Here is a 17034-nt window from a genome sequence, read left to right on the forward strand (position 1 = left end):
TAAAATGTCACGTTCCGTTTGAAGTTTGTGCACCACTGTTTTCTTAATCCTACAGGGTGCTTATTCATATACACAACCCTTCTCTTTCCAACTTAGCGCTTGATGCCTGCTCACGACGTCAAGGTCAGAAAAATGCGCTTGCTTTGACATCACTGACATAAATATAAAACCAAAAGATCAGAAAACATATATTATGCTTAACAGAACCTAAATGTATCATAGCTGTAGCATATAATCACAGTAGCAACTTCGGTCCAAGGCTTTATAACATGATAACTTAATAGCTAAATTCCCAAATACACAATTTACTAATGCTCCTTATTTAAAAAAATCAATTAAAATTGCTGTTTAGAGAGAAAATTTAAATTATTGTGATATGTGTTTTTTCTTCTTCTTTTTTCTTTTTCCTTTTTTTTACTTTTTACTCTGTTATTTAATAAAATATCTTAACATTATGTGGAATGCCCTCTGAGCACGAGTTATGTAACTTACTCTTTCTGGGGATGCTAGAATGTTTTTATATAAAAAAGCAATATGTATCTTTGTTCTACGAGGGCTATTCATAAAGTAACTTCCGTTTATTTTTTACAAACCTATGAATGACGTTAAAGAATTGGGTTACAATACGCTTGAAATTGTACACTTTAATTTATTTTTCCACACAGTTTTCAGTCACATTGAGACACTTGTTGTAGCGTTTGACGAGCTTTGAAATTCCGCAATCATAGAATTCGGCCAACCTATGATGCTGGTTTTCAACTCTTCGTCATCGTTAAAGCACTTCGAGCCAAGCCACGTCTTCATGTGCATGAAGAGATGGTAATCGCTAGGCACCAAATCTGGGCTATAGGGAGGATGATCCAATACTTCCCAGTTGAACTCTTGCAGTTTGGTTGCAGTACGACGCACTGTATGCGGTCGGGCATTGTCATGCAGGAAAATCACCCCAGATAACAACATACCACGATGTTTGTTTTGAATGGCCCTTTTCAAGTTTGTTAGTGTGTTACAGTAACGCTCAGCGTTAATTGTGGCATTCCTCTCCAAGAACTCCACTAGCAAAATTCCTTTTCTGTCCCAGAAGACAGTTGCCATAAGTTTCCTCATGGAAAGTGTTTGACGACACTTTGTAAATTTTTTCGGGGAGTGAGTATGGCCCCACTGCATTGATTGAAGCTTTGTTTCTGCATTCACATACCGCACCCAAGTCTCATCTCCTGTCACACTCTGATCGAGAAAAGCATCACCTTCTCTTTCGTAACACTCAAGAAAGGACAGTGCTGCTCCCATCCGCTGAGCCTTTTGTTCCTCAGAAAGAAGTTTAGGCACCTATCTGGCAGAAAGTTTCCAGTAGCCCAAATCTTCGGTAATCACTTTGTATAGAAGAGTACGACTAATCTGTGGAAAATCCTCACTAAGCTCTGATATGGTAAACCTGCGGTTTGCTCTAATCCTTTCGTCATCCAAATGAATCAGGTCTGCATTCACGATACTCGGTCGATCACTTCTCTCTTCATCATGGACATTGGTTCGCCCATTTTTGAACATACGGCACCATCCAATTTTTAACAACCTCCTGACTTCAGCATTTCTCTTCTCTTCGAGCCTTTTTCTACCTTATTTTTGCATAATGTAAAAATGAATTGAAACATTTAATTTTTACATGGTTGAAGGTGATTTATATGTTGGATTCTGTTGTTCCAGAGATGCACTGAAATGTGCATCTAAGCTTATACAAAGAGTGTTTTCTCTTATGAACAGTAAGTGAACAGATATATACATACATCCGTATATAAGGTCTCGCATCCTCATTGAATAATCAAGACTACTATTTTTTGTTAGTAGTCAACATGTAGATACCTATTAATTTTGAGAAAAATTCGTTCCAGCACTGGAAATCGAATCCAGAACTTCTCAGCTCTGTGTGCTGATCGCTCTTTCCAACTGAGCTATTCTGGGACACGATCCACGGTGCCAGCCGAACTCTCCTCATTGTATCGTCAATGGCCTACTACCTGCATTTTAGACATATACCGGTAAGTCATATATGCAGGAGCACATATTTAAATAACTTTATGGCCGTATTCAACAACAGTTTCTGAATACTTAACATTGATATATACATATATTCACATATGAGGTCTCACCATCCTCAGATGTTCGAAACAGGAACGCGACACATCTAATCAAATCAGAACTGCAAATCACAGTCAACTTCAACTACTCATGTAGGGAATTTTTACAATTTGTTTGAAACTATTACGCTAGGTAAAATATCTCAAAATACTTTAATTTAAGCCTAACTGCCAGAATGTAGAATAAAATTGTTTTTAGTACCGCTAATTGAATTGAATAATTTTTAAATTTTTTATGTGAAATATTGTAGACCACTTAGTCTCCCGTATTTTCTTCAAAAATAGTTGGCAACCCTAGCACCAACACTATTTCTACCCAAGTCTTCAACAGAAATCAGAGTGAAAATTCCATGTGCTTGTGTAATACTCATACATGTTTTCCATCTATTAGGAATATTCACAATTTGTCGCATCTTCAAATAATTCTTTCGACATTCTGTAATATTCTGTGAATTTGTCTGGATGCTATGCTAACTCTACCAATAAAACATTACAAGCACCACGATTTTCAACCAATGAATCCAAAACCTACACCTTTATCTTCGCATTCTTATTATTGACTATAGCAGAAGATCTTCATCATCCGATGACTCAATACTGAACGACTCATTAGATCAAATAACATGGCGATATGTGTCATGCTCCATGTGCCGTGCATCATGTTGCTTGCATCACCCGATGTGTAACATGTGTAATCGATTTTATTCAAGCTATGGACTCAAGTTGCGCACCCAAATTATAAAATACAGCCCACATGGGAATGCAGCAGGTTTACAGCATGAGCTTCATCTGGTTGTAGTGTAATGTTTACTTTTCTGAATGTTACATATTTTCAAATACGAATGTTGTAATTATATTGTACAGGTGATATATTGTTGTTGGTCCAGTGTCTAGGCACTTGACAATAAGTCAATCGCTGTCTTGCACTCCAATATTTTTGTATGATGTTATCTTGTTCTAGCAATGCTTTGCATCCCTGGACATGTTTCACGTTCATTTCTTCATTTGCATCACACAATACACGGGCTGATGTATGGGAAATTCCTACCCTGTGCAGGTGGCTTGTCAAACAGTCGTGACCTGACTTGTTATCAACCTGATTTATGTGGCCCTTGAGGGATTATCTCGAGGTTAACCATTCAAAATTTCCAGGGTGTGTCATTTGCCCCATCCGAATTTTATTGTTTTGGGCAGATCTGAATTTACTTCTGATTAGTTGTTTTACAGAATAATTGTTATTGAATTGTTGTAAAATTTCAGTTTTCTTTTTAGCCAAAAGTCTACTGTTTCATTTCTTTCATGTCACAATGGGAAGGAAACAACTATTTTTTTTTCTGTAGTTTAGTTAGATAACGCATCTTTTTTAAATCTTGTAGGCTATTTTAGTCTTTTTCGTGATCTGTTGTAAGATTATAGTCTGTATGGCTGCCCTTCAATCTGATAATTAGAATTTATTTACTCTTTCTTACTTACTTACTTACTTACTTACTGGCTTTCAAGGAACCTGGAGGATCATTGCCACCCTCACATAATCACGCCATTGGTCCCTATCCTGAGCAAGATTAATCCAGTCTCTATCATCATATCCCACCTCCCTCAAATCCATTTTAATATTATCTTCCCATTTACGTCTCGGCCTACTCAAAGGTCTTTTTCCCTCCGGTCTCCCAACTAACACTCTATATGCATTTCTGGATTCGCCCATACGTGCTACATGCCCTGCCCATCTCAAACGTCTGGATTTAATGTTCCTAATTATGTCAGGTGAAGAATACAATGCGTGAAGTTCTGTGTTGTGTAACTTTCTCCATTCTCCTGTAACTTCACCCCTCTTCGCCCCAAATATTTTCCTAAGAACCTTATTCTCAAACTCCCTTATCTGTGTTCCTCTCTCAAAATGAGAGTCCAAGTTTCACAGTCATACAGAACAACCAGTAATATAACTGTTTTATAAATTCTAACTTTCAGATTTTTTGACAGCAGACTAGATGACTAAAGCTTCTCAACTGAATAATAAGAGGCATTTCCCATATTTATTCTGCGTTTAATTTCCTCCCGAGTGCCATTTATATTTGTTACTGTATTTATTTAATCTATATAAGAAATTTTGCAAACATATAAATAAATAGCCAGAAATGCATATAGAGTGTTAGTTGGTAGGGCAGAGGGAAAAAGACCTTAGAGGAGGCTTAGACACAGATGGGGGAATAATATTAAAATAGATTTGACAGAGGTGGGTTATGATGGTAGAGACTGGATTAATCTTCTCAGGATAGACATCGATGGCGGGCTTATGTGAGGGCAGCAATGAACCTCCAGGATCTCTAAGAGCCATTTGTAAGTAATATGTAAATAGCAGTAACTTAAAAATTTGTTGTATATTCTCCTATAGAATAGTCAAATGAAAAGACAGGGCATATTCATCCCAGTTTCTGCATTCCTGAATATGATACAAGAAATCCATCTGTATAAATTTGTCAACACTCCATATGTGTGTATTTTGTCTCAATTGGCATAATCTTCAAACCTAGTATATCTGTAGCCTACATATAATATTTGTTTGTAGTTTATAGACATTACTTCAATAGTTACTTTAAAGCTGTAATGATATGTATTGAAAAGTCACTTTACAACATTTTTTGGTGTGTAAAAATTGCATTAATATTACTGCCAGGATACAACGAACGTATTTTTCATACTTGTTAATTGTTTTGGAACCCTACATAAGAAGTTGAATGTCTTAAGAGGAATGTGATGAAATAGAATGGTGAAGTGTTTGGCAGCGAAAATATATATTTTTCTTGTTTTGTTTTTTCCTCCCAATGTATAAAGACCATTATTTCGATATGTAGACAGTGTATATTTCATATGATATTATGCAAGTACTTTCGTTCCTTCACAGTTTATGACATTGTCACATAGAATATATGATGTTTCTTTCAAATAATTCACAATTTAATGCACATTAATTTTATCTTCCATTGTTTTATATGAAACTTTTCATAGCCTATTTTTGGAAATCTATTGAATTCCCAATATGCTCAGTCAGTTTAAGAGAGCAGTGTATTATGATAATAGATGTTTGAAAGAATTTTAGTTTTGTCCTTTAAAGAGAAAATTTGGTACGAACAAATGTAACATTTTTTCCTCAAAATACATGGAGAAAATAGAGAATACAGAAACAAAGAAAATACAAGATGATCAAGGTGAAGACAGATGGATGGGCAGAAAGGCAGGCAGATAGTTTAATTTTTTCCATAATATTCTTACAGTTGCTTTATAGCATAGAATATAGCCTAACATATCCAATTCTTACGTTTAACATATAAAAATGCAAATATGAAATACAGAATTAATACTGGTACCTTAATAACATATATACAATGCAATATGTTTACCATTTAATAGTACTAAAACATTTACATAGTACAGTGAAATGTCAAGAATTCATTTACAGAATAAAAAAGTGTGAGATATTAAGTAATTTTTTAGTTTTACCTTAAATAATGCAGGGTTTTGGTTATGATTCTTAATGTCTTCAGGAAGACCAATGAAAATTTTTATTGCCATGTAACATATTCCCCTTTGATAGCATGATAAATTTGATAATGGTACACGAAAATCATTCTTTCTGCGGGTATTAGTGCTATGTATGGCTTAATTAGTTAGAAAATTTTCTTTATTACATAAGAGGAAATTTATTAAAGAGTATATGTACTGATTTGTTAAGGTCACAATCTCTCATTAAAAAAAAAAATTGTCTATACGATTCTCTAGCCTTTGCTCCAACTATTATTCAAATTGCTAAGGAGACAAGGAGAACAAGTGTGGGTTATTTATAATAATAATAATAATAATAATAATAATAATAATAATAATAATTATTATTATTATTATTATTATTATTATTACTACTTATTTATTTATTTTGGTAAGGTTAAGGCCATCAGGCCTTCTCTTCCACTCCACCAGGACAGTGACAGTTAATTCCAGAGTTAGTCCACCGTTGTGGCTGAGGGGTCAGCGAGTCTAACTCTAAATCCAGTGGGCATGGGTTCGATTCCCGGTCAGGACGTAGTTCTACGTGGACAGTGGATACAAAAGAGAACAAGAGGGCATACACTCATTCATTCATAGGGTTCTGCCGGGGCCTTTGCTATAAGTTCTTTATCAGGACTCGATAGCAGAATCGTGACGTCATACAAACGGGGCATGCTCTGCATGCCATTTCTCTTGGGTATATTTAATAGCGGTGCTTGGCGTTATTTACTCTAGTTAATAGTAAATTATATTAACAAGACAGTAATCAGCATAATTATTATTTTATCTACCACTACTACTACTACTACTACTACTACGTACTGCGGTTGTTAAACGAGAGTTGATTGACTTCTTTTCCTATTGTGGATATATGCATGTTCAGCAGTCTTACATGTCGTACCAACATAACTTACGAGACATTACAAACGTTTCACGCTAGTTTGCATAGAAATTCGGCCATTTTCATACCTCAGGGAAGTGTGTAGGGGTAAGAAAATAGAGTGTTATGACAGGCTAGGTTAGTTTAGACTTTTATTATGTCTTACGTACTTATCTGTGACAGGTTAGGTTACGGTAGTTTAGGGTGTTTGTATAGGCAAATCTGTGTTACGTTAGTTTAGAATTTTAGTGTTAGGTTAGGTTAGGTTAGTTTAGGCTTTTATTATTCTTTGCATATACGAAACTGTGACAAGTTAGGTTAGGATAGTTTAGGCTTTTGTTATGCCGTGTATAGGCGAATCTGTGAAAAGTTAGGTTAGGTTAGTTTAGGATTTTAGTGTTAGGTTAGGTTAGTTTAGGCTTTTATTATGCTTTGCATATACGAAACTTTAACAGGTTAAGTTAGGAAAGTTTAGGCTTTTGTTATGTCTTGTATAGGCGAATCCGTGACAAGTTAGGTTAGGTTAGATTAGTTTAGGATTTTAGTGACAGGTTAGGTTAGGTTAGGTTAGGCTTTTACTATTGTCAAGATGAAGGTGAAAGCGATTGAGTGTGGAACTCTTAAACAGGTAGTGATTTTTTGTTTTCTATTTTGACAGTTCAAGTCAGTCGATGTCTATTCCAAATTCGGCGGAAGTCATTCAAAGCTCGTTTCTTACTACTGTTAGTACAGAAAAACGACAGTTAAGAAAGCAGAAAATTGACAGGAATGCGCAGTTCTCTGAAGAAGTAGAAGCAGTATAGTTATTCATGAGATGTCATTTAAATACACACTGTTATCGGTACCTGTTTTTTTGTGAAACTCTGCAATTTTCTTCTTGTTCCTGAAGCACCGGCAATACTATCTTGTTTCATTTTAGAATATTAGCCAATCTAGTTGTGGCTCTAGAAACTAGCATACTTGTGGAATGTTCGCAATCACCCACTGTAAAGTTACCACTATTACCAACACTTTCACATTGTTCACATATTAATGTTTTCAAGAGACGCCTTTGATTTGTTGCATTAATGAAGTCGCTCTCATATTTGTCCGAAATTAAACACTGGAATACATTATATGCAAGTACAGTCACATTTGTTACGAATTGTGTGCGCCACATGAGTCCTCCTCTGTCTATTATTCTTAAATAATTATTCAATTCTACTGTATCACTGGAATATTCTAATGTCTGATCACTGTATAAACTTGTCAACATCTAACACACTTTACTACTACACTTACACACTTGGTAACATAACCTACAATGTAGTAGGCCTATATCAGCGCCATCATATTATTTTCTTCTAACTCAACATCCTCACAAACAAAAATAACATCTTCACAACCACATTCCACAACAGCATCTAAATCTCCCTTATAGTTACAATCATCTCCATTCCCATTTTAAGGGAATTTTAAAAGTAGACGTTAGTTGTCCATTACATAATTTCTTTAGCACAGCGTTTCTCAAATTTTTTTGAAGTGAGGACCACCTTTTTAAGTTACTTGTGATTGGGTACAAAAAATATAATTAGAAAAGTATTGTAATTTGAATTTTTGGATCTGATTTTCCCGGATTTTAAAATAGACAGAGTCTAAAATTTCTTATATCGTCATCTGGAAAAACAGAAATAAAAAGAATTAATGCAGAAACATGCCTGATTTCCAACAAGTAAATATGCAATTTGGCACGTTCTATTATTGGTGTACGACGTACAGTATGTGACCATTTCAGTGTGCAGACTGGGTGTCGGCAAAACTATTAAGAAAGTCATAAATACATGAAAAGATTCGGTACTTTGGACCTCTGTTATGAATTCGGGTGGTCCCTGGCTGGGTTACAGACACGGGATGTGCAGGGAAAAGGTGGCGAGAAACACCACGTTCATAGTGCTTTACATCCCTCTTTTGTTGCTGAGGGTAGAGTGCGAATTCGGTAGACGAGTAGGGTAATAAATTTCATAAAATGTCAGTACTGGGAGAAAAAGTGAAAGGCGATTGCCATGGTTCATTTCCAAACTGAGATTTTCAGCTATAGTGTGATAAGAAATTCGTTTGAATTTTATTTTTTCTTCTGTCTTTTTTGAAGAACCAAAAGGGCAGACCTCGAGGACCACAGGTGGTCCTCGGACCATAGTTTGAGAAATAAATAATTAAATATATGAAAAAATAATTAAATAATAAATAAATAGTTTGAGAAATAAATAATTAAATATATGAAAAAGACCCAACCCACTTTATTAATAACTATAAAATATTTGATTTTTAATAATAATATTATTATCTTACGCAAGTTTTGTAGTTGATATATTAACAGCATGGCATTAACTATATTAATAATTAATTTCTAATGGTAATGATGTCATCAAACCACCTCAAGTTTTGTAGATTTTAATATCCAATACACAGCTATACTCAGAAAATTACACACCGGAGAATCAGACCTGTAAATTATTTTTTAGTAAATCTTGAAGTTTTTAATAACCAATTGAATTTCAACTCTAAATATGTCAGCAATGCTGCAGATCATGGCCTTCGTGTAATAGCTTGTAGTTTATTGTAGTGTGTGTTTTGTTTTATTTTGAAATGCAATTATTTCTCAAAACTGATGAAAGATGGATTTTGGAAAATAGGAAAATTATGTAGGAAAACTGACATTTCACTGAAAACTACTATTTTTCTGAAAAACTTTGAGCTTCAAGCTTCAAAATGAGGGGTCATTTATTAAAATCCATTCAGCCATTGTCCCGTAATTTCCATTACCAGTTCAAATTATATATATAAATAGCATAGTTTAGTATACATAATGTAAATAATTTAAATTGTAAATATTAGTGTAATTGTTAAAGTAGTCCATGTTTTGTTCTGCCGAACACAGTCACGTGAGCAATCTGTCAAGTACTTCGCTTGCTAGATGTACTCGCATCATCTACTTAAAACTCCAGTAATACTTAATCTTATAACCTCGTTGGACAAAGTATGGTCCCTTGTGATAATTGTACTACATCATAACATTTTTTCATGTAAGTATACATATAATCAGAAAATGGAAGTACAGTTGAAAGAAGAGCAGTTTGGCTTCAGGAAGGGAAAAGGTACGAGAGATGCAATTGGAGTCCTATGAACAATCAACGAAAGATACCTAGAGAAGAATAAAGAAGTTCTTATAGTATTTTTGAACCAAGAAAAAGCGTTTGACAAAATGGATAGGACGAAATTGATGGGGATCCTAAAGAAAATTGGCGTGAATTGGAAAGAGCAGAGGCTATTCAGTAACCTTTATATGAAATGAGTCAAGTCAGGATAGGAGAAGAAATGTCAGAAGGAAGCAAAATAGGAAGAGGAGTACATCAACGATGCCCTTTATAACCTACCCCGTTCAACATCTACTTGGAGGACTTAGTGAAGAACTGTTTTCAGAACATGGGCAGAGTGATAGTAAGAGGAAGAAGAATAAAGTGTATAAGATTTGCTGATATGACAATGTTAGCAGATGAGGAGATGATAGTAAGGGATATGCTACTAAAGCTAAATGACAGCTGTGAGCGATATGAAATGAATATAAATGCCAACAAGACGAAGACCATGGTCATAGGAAGAAAAATAAAGAAGGTAAACTTGCGAATTCTAAATGAGGCAATAGAGCAAGTTTACAACTTCAAATACTTGGGATGTACTATAAGCAGTAACAAGAAGTCAAAAGGAGAATAGCAATGGCAAAGGAAGCTTTTATTAGGAAAAGGAGCATCTTATGCGGACCTCTGGAGAAAGAACTAAAGAAAAGACTAGTGAAGTGCTTTGTGTGGAGTGTATCATTGTATGGGGCAGAAACATGGACATTACGATGAAGTGAAGAGAAGCAACTAGGAGCATTTGAAACAGTTCTTGCATTATGCATTTGTACCATTATCTTATAATATAGTGAGTCCAGCTTAGGTTTAACATCATAGCTATTTATAACTTTAGTTGTATTAGATTTTAGATTCAGACTCGAAATTCTTGTATATGTGATGATATCTGTGGCTTCATGCAAAATACCACATCGTCGCACTGGCATAGTGTGCGTGATTAGGATACACAAAAATGTCGATTTAGACTCAACAGAATTTAAAAAGTTACCATAATTTATTGGCAAACCTCGTGTATTCTGGTACAGAGACTCAAGCATTTTGTGTCACACTCAAGGAACTTCGATATGAAGAAGTGGATTCCAAACTGGCATAAGTCCAAATGACAAGTTATGAGAGAAATGACGAAAAATGGTAAAATAAATTTAACAATAGCCCTATAAACTGGAAAAGGATAAATTAAAATGTGAATAAAGCAAGTTAAAATCTTAAAAAAAAAAAAAAATAACTTAGGACACTTTGGAATCCACCTCTTCATATGTGCAACCCCCCCCTCCCCAGTGGCATGGCAGATATCCAACCTGCACTCCACCTCCAACCAGATATTCAGAAACATTTGTACTGTGGATAGCTTGACGAATTTTGTGTCACAAATCGTTGAAGTTATCCTGAGGTACATGATACACTTGGTCCTTCACAAAATTCCACAGGAAAAAGTTCAGATGAGTAAGATCCAGTGAGCATGGAGGACAAGTGAATGCTTCGGCTCGAATTGACTTCCTTAGGATTTTTGCAAAGGTCGTGTGAATCTTTCCACTTTTTTCTCAAAGACCTTTATTTTACTATGCTTTCCATGCACGGACACAATACAGCCCATTTCTCTTAATGCTTGTCCCATTTAACTATGCTCACATCTAGGTAGGAACATCTTTGTGATGCCAAAGTTAAATTCATTCTGAAATGCACGTTGTCTACACTTCACAGATTTCATTTCCATCAGTGAAAGAATGCAGAACAATTTCTGTTGAGGTGTTCATATCGTCATCTTTGCTCATTCTGATCATGCACACCACACCAGCACCAAAGTATGGTATTTTTCATAAATTGTCATAGATATCATCATATTTACAACAATTTCGAATTGGAATCTTAATACAGTGAAAGTTATAAAACGTCGTAATATTAAACCTATAAGCCAGACATGTGGTACAGTACTTATATAATGTGTTATGATCTTAAATTTTTCCATAATTTCGTAAGCGTAACATCATACAATGTTGTATTAATTGTATTGTTCATGAATATATTCTAGCTGTATTCTCTTTCATAAAATAAGCATTAATATCCGTTGTAGATCACAATTCAGTCACATTTTTCTTTTCATTTTTATTGGTTCTGAAATCTTGCTATCATGCTATTCTTAAATTCTTTACGGACTTCTGTTTTCCTGTTTTCAACTTGTTTATATTGTCGTTTCTCAGAATTATTGGGAATATTATTTTGTAAATTTTTTTAAAGTATTAATAAATTACTGTTCATGTTACCTTAAGTTTCTCACAACCAATAAAATATGATATATGGTTATAAAAGTCGTTCTTTTACAATACTGCGTATACAACTTGTGCTCTTCTTAAAGCGACACTTTTCTCTCTCTAAGATATTCTCAAATCATGTTTGAATTCATTTTGTATGATGCAGATAATCCATTACTATATTTTCCTTTACCTTGTTTATTAATGCAGTCCTTATTTTCAATTTCTATGTACCTGTTTATTTCATTCATTCGTAATTGTCTGCCCAAGGGCAGAATCTATCAGTCCAAATCCAATTTTTTCCATTTTTTCCATTTTTTCTCTTTTCCTCCTACTTCTTAAACTATCTATACAATCTCTATATCTTAATATTGATCTGCTTATTGTTGTGGTTTAGTCAACTGTCCGAAGACAGGTCTGAACCTCATAAGTGACACCATAAAGCATCACTCATGAGGCATCTAGGCCAGGAGATAATTGCATACATCGCTGACTAGTTACATATTACACTAATCAGACTTCAGATGTATACAAACAATTAATCTTCCTCTGATACATATCATCAAGTGATGTACCTACTGCCTGATAATAGATGTACATATCAGCCAGAACTTCAATTAGAGGTAGCTCTGTTTATTATTCTTCACTAATTTATGGTCTTTTAAATTTTTTAATGCAAAATAAAAATTAGAACTATTACTTCCTCAGGAGGCAACAAAACTATGTCAGCATCAGAGCGATGGTGGCAAAAGAAAGCTGGACAAGATGATGGTCAACAGGGAAACCAACAGCAACTAACGGATTTGACAGAACTGGCTAATCGTCTCCTTACTGAAACTGGTAACATGGATATTTACCAGGAAAGCTATGAACATATATCGAAGTTGGTAAGTTCATTTAGATAAATATCTAGAATGGCTTTCTTACATAAATTTCAGAGATATATGGTCTTACTAATAAACCATATATAGTTTTTATAGGAGACTTAAGTAGAGTTGGGACAGAAAACATTACTAATAAACCATGCATAAGCTATGGATGTATAAACAGCCTGTAATTATACATGGGAATTGCTTTGCAGTAGTTATATACAGAAATCCCTTGTTTGAGTGTTGTACAGAGATAAAAAAAATGGGCACCCCTCTAAAAGCTGTTTGTATAGATTGTCATTTTACGATGATGGTTGCCTTGTAACCACAGAAGAACAAACCAAGGAGCACAGAAGAATTAGAATAATATTGCTGTAGCTATACTCTTTGACCAAAATATAATGTGGTAATCGACCAGGTCCAGTTGTACTGTCGATACTTAGCGTGGCACACTAACGCTCAGAATCGGATGCAATAGAGAACCACAATTTTATTATTCTATCACATTTTGTAATGAAGTAATGACGAAACTATGACATAGCTATGTAACAGTTGTACTGTTATACATGACATATGTAGTGATTATTGGAATTTACATACGAATTATGAATGAGTTATTCATTGTGTAAGTATAAGACAGTTAAATGTCTGTATAAGAGTTTTTATTAGTAAGACATAATAAAAAAGTCTACCAGAGACATTTCGAAATGTTATAAAGTCATGGCAATTCCAACTTTGTAATATAGCTCAGAAACATGAACCTTAACATTCTGACAACTTCAAAGAATAGAAGTGCAGAAATGAGAAGTCCTAAGACCTTTGGTCGGATATATTTTATATGATCACTAGGCCTGTGACATTGGAGCATGTGTACAGTGAAAGAAAGCCAACTCACTCCAGGATATAGGTACACAGAGTACGCAGCACTCTGTACTGTACAGTCTGCAGAAGAGAATAATACATACATCTCTCTGAATGGCGTCTAACCTCCTCTGCTGTTCGGGCGAGACATGTGATGCATACCATCTTTCTGTATGTTTACTGCCTTTAACATATTGGATGCTGCATCGGTAACAATCAGAAGTACCTTGTCATGCTCTATACTTGATGGCCATAATAATTGCATTGCATGTTGAAAAACCCTACATATTGTAGTTGAGGCGTGCAGTTCCAAAACCCTCTAAATCGATTTGAGCAAATTTTTCAGGAAACGAAAAAAACTTTTACTGCTTTTGTTTTTATTTTGAAATGACTGATTTTTTTTTCTAGTGAACTTAACTTGAAAGTAGAAAACATCAATATAATTTTTCATATAAATATTATAAACCATATTGCCAAAAATTAATGTTCTTTTTTGTATTTAGTGGGTTTTGGAACTCAATCTTTATTTAGAGGATATTGGAAAGGAATAAATGTATTTAGCAGATATTGGAAAGGAACTTTAAATATGTCAAGTTTTAGACACGAGATGAAGCCTATGAAAACAAAGATTTCAACTCATTCAATCATAAATGTTCTGCCCATGCGCAGATCTTTCACTGCAAACCCAGCATTCTCCAATCGTTCCTATTTTCTGCCTTCCTCTTGGTCTCCGCATATCATCGGTATATCATAATGTCGTCTATCATCTGATATCTTCTCCTGCCCTGAACTTTTCTCCCGTTCACTATTCCTTCCATGGCATCTTCTACAGTTTCTTCTCAGTCAGTGACCCAAAAAATTCCTTTTTTCTCTTTCTGATCAGTTTCAGCATCATTCTTTCTTCATCCACTCTTTCCAACACAGCTTCGTTTCTTATTCTGTCTGTCCGCTTCACATGCTCCATTCTTCTCCATATCCACATTTCAAATGCTTTTATTTGTTTCTCTTCATTTCGTCGTAATGTCCATGTTTCTGCCCCCATATTTTTCTTTTTTTTTCTTTTTTTTTGTAGAAATTTACTCTACTTTGTTTTTTTTCCCTTTATCCATTTTTTCTTTCCCCCCTTTTTCGTTTCTCTTTCTCTGTTTTCCGCTTTCTTAAACTAGTACGTACACAACACCCATGCCCAAGGCGGGACTCGAACCCACAACCTTTCGGACCAAGTGATAGAGACATGCCGTGCCCCTACTGCTTGAGCCATCCAGGCCGGCAAATATACAATGGCACACTCCACACAAAGCACTTCACTCGTCTCTTCCTTAGTAGATTTCAGCTAACATATTTTTTTATAGAAGCTTTACAAGGATATTATTTATTATTATACTGTTCACGTAAATAAGAATGCAGATTGAAGATAAAGAATTACTCAAGAAACAATCTATAGTCCACACCTGTGGAGTAACGGTCAGCACGTCTGGCTGCGAAACCAGGTGGCCCGGCTTCGAATCCCGGTACGGGCAAGTTACCTGGTTGAGGTTTTTTCCGGGGTTTTCCCTCAACCCAATACGAGCAAATGCTGGGTAACTTTCGGTGCTGGACTCCGGACTCACCGGCATTATCACCTTCATTTCATTCAGACGCTAAATAAACTAGATGTTGATACAGCGTCGTAAAATAACCCAATAAAATAAAGAAAATAACCTATAATCATGCTACAAATTTGGATATGGTGGGCTACGTGCTCGAATACATACGAAAGTAATCATTACTCAACTCTTAATAGAACACTGTTGAGCTGAATTCCAAGAGAAAAATATCTTCAAATGTATGCAACAATCACACATATCACAATGGAATCCCAGCAATAAAGAACATAGAATTCAGTCCAGGATTTACTTTGAACAATCTCCTTACAAATACACGTTTGCTCCTACAGCTTCAGGTCGTCACTTTCATCGACCAAAAATATCTCCAGATGTATGCAATAATCACAAATATCATAATGGAATTCCAGCAATAAAAAATAGAACTCAGTCCAGGGTTTACTTTGAACCATCATTTTATAAATTGACATTTACTCCTACAGCTTCAGGTGACCAAAATGTTGTTGTTGTTGTCGTTTTCTAATGCCAGGCTTTTGACAGTAAAGTCATTTGACCTCTTTCACTCCAATATTTTTCAAAGATATTATCATGACCAGCCAATGAAGCACAGATTTAGGTAACCAAAATGTTTCCTTCGTCTTCTTCTGCTTCCTCTGCTTGCTCTCCATTTTCATTGATGAGATGGGCATAAAATTCCAGATCGTTGTTTGTTTTCCACAAAGGACCGAAATATTTTGAAAAAAGTTTATCAATATCTTGAATTTTCTCCTTTATTACTGCCACCCCAAACTGTTTTCTTTGCAACTGCAAGTCATGGATCGCTTCTCCTCGTTTCGAAAGACTTCGGTAAACTCCAAAATCGTTACGATAGTGGCATTCTCCTCTCACTAATACACCTGACTTCCCTTTTTGAAGAAAATTCTCTTAGAAGGGGCTAAGTTGAAAAAGCTTTCAGCACCTGTGTCACTCCTTTCCTTCCAGCTGTTGACAGGAACATCATATACTAGCTTCTTAACAGTTCCTTCTTCTACATAAATTCTGATGTATTCAGAAGAATCAGTGATCGTATTTATTTTCCTTATTCTTTTTCTAATCTACCAAAGACTCTACCTGCGGGAAAACATGATAAGGCATACCAAGTGCCAGATCTCACAATCAGTAGGCCTACACTACTAGAATATGCAAAAAATAAATACTGGTTATAGAGAATATTGGAAAAGTCGCATGGTATTTAGAGGATTTTGGAAAAGTAGAGATTGGATTACTATCACCTTTACTTTTTAACTTCGCTTTAGAATATGCCATTAGGAAAGTTCAGGATAACAGAGAGGGTTTGGAATTGAACGGGATACATCAGCTTCTTGTCTATGCGGATGACGTGAATATGTTAGGAGAAAATACACAAACGATTAGGGAAAACACGGAAATTTTACTTGAAGCAAGTAAAGCGATCGGTTCGAAAATAAATCACGAAAAGACAAAGTATATGATTATGTCTCGTGACCAGAATATTGTACGAAATGGAAATATAAAAATTGGAGATTTATCCTTCGAAGAGGTGGAAAAATTCAAATATCTTGGAGCAACAGTAACAAATATAAATGACACTCAGGAGGAAATTAAACGCAGAATAAATATGGGAAATGCGTGTTATTATTCGGTTAAGAAGCTCTTATCATCCAGTCTGCTGCCCAAAAATCTGAAAGTTAGAATTTATAAAACAGTT

At 35.1% G+C, this 17034-nt stretch overlaps 1 protein-coding gene across 6 annotated transcripts in view; it reads left to right on the top strand.

Moving 5' to 3' along the window:
- The window catches only part of LOC138705805 (CD2 antigen cytoplasmic tail-binding protein 2 homolog), a 106290-nt gene that overhangs the window by 17827 nt on the left and 71429 nt on the right, over positions 1-17034 (top strand). For 4 of the 6 annotated variants that reach the window (XR_011333792.1, XM_069834459.1, XM_069834463.1 and 1 more), the window contains one exon: positions 12683-12861. Coding sequence is in view for 5 of the 6 variants with exons in the window: in XM_069834459.1 (XP_069690560.1) it covers positions 12683-12861 (179 nt within the window). In the remaining variant the exon portion in view is untranslated. Of the gene's footprint in view, positions 1-1889; positions 2037-12682; positions 12862-17034 lie in introns of all 6 variants that reach the window. The other 2 variants (XM_069834460.1, XM_069834461.1) reach the window with 1 other exon arrangement.

This window comes from Periplaneta americana, chromosome 9 (assembly GCF_040183065.1).
Source record: "Periplaneta americana isolate PAMFEO1 chromosome 9, P.americana_PAMFEO1_priV1, whole genome shotgun sequence".
Classification (NCBI taxonomy): Eukaryota; Metazoa; Arthropoda; class Insecta; order Blattodea; family Blattidae; genus Periplaneta; species Periplaneta americana.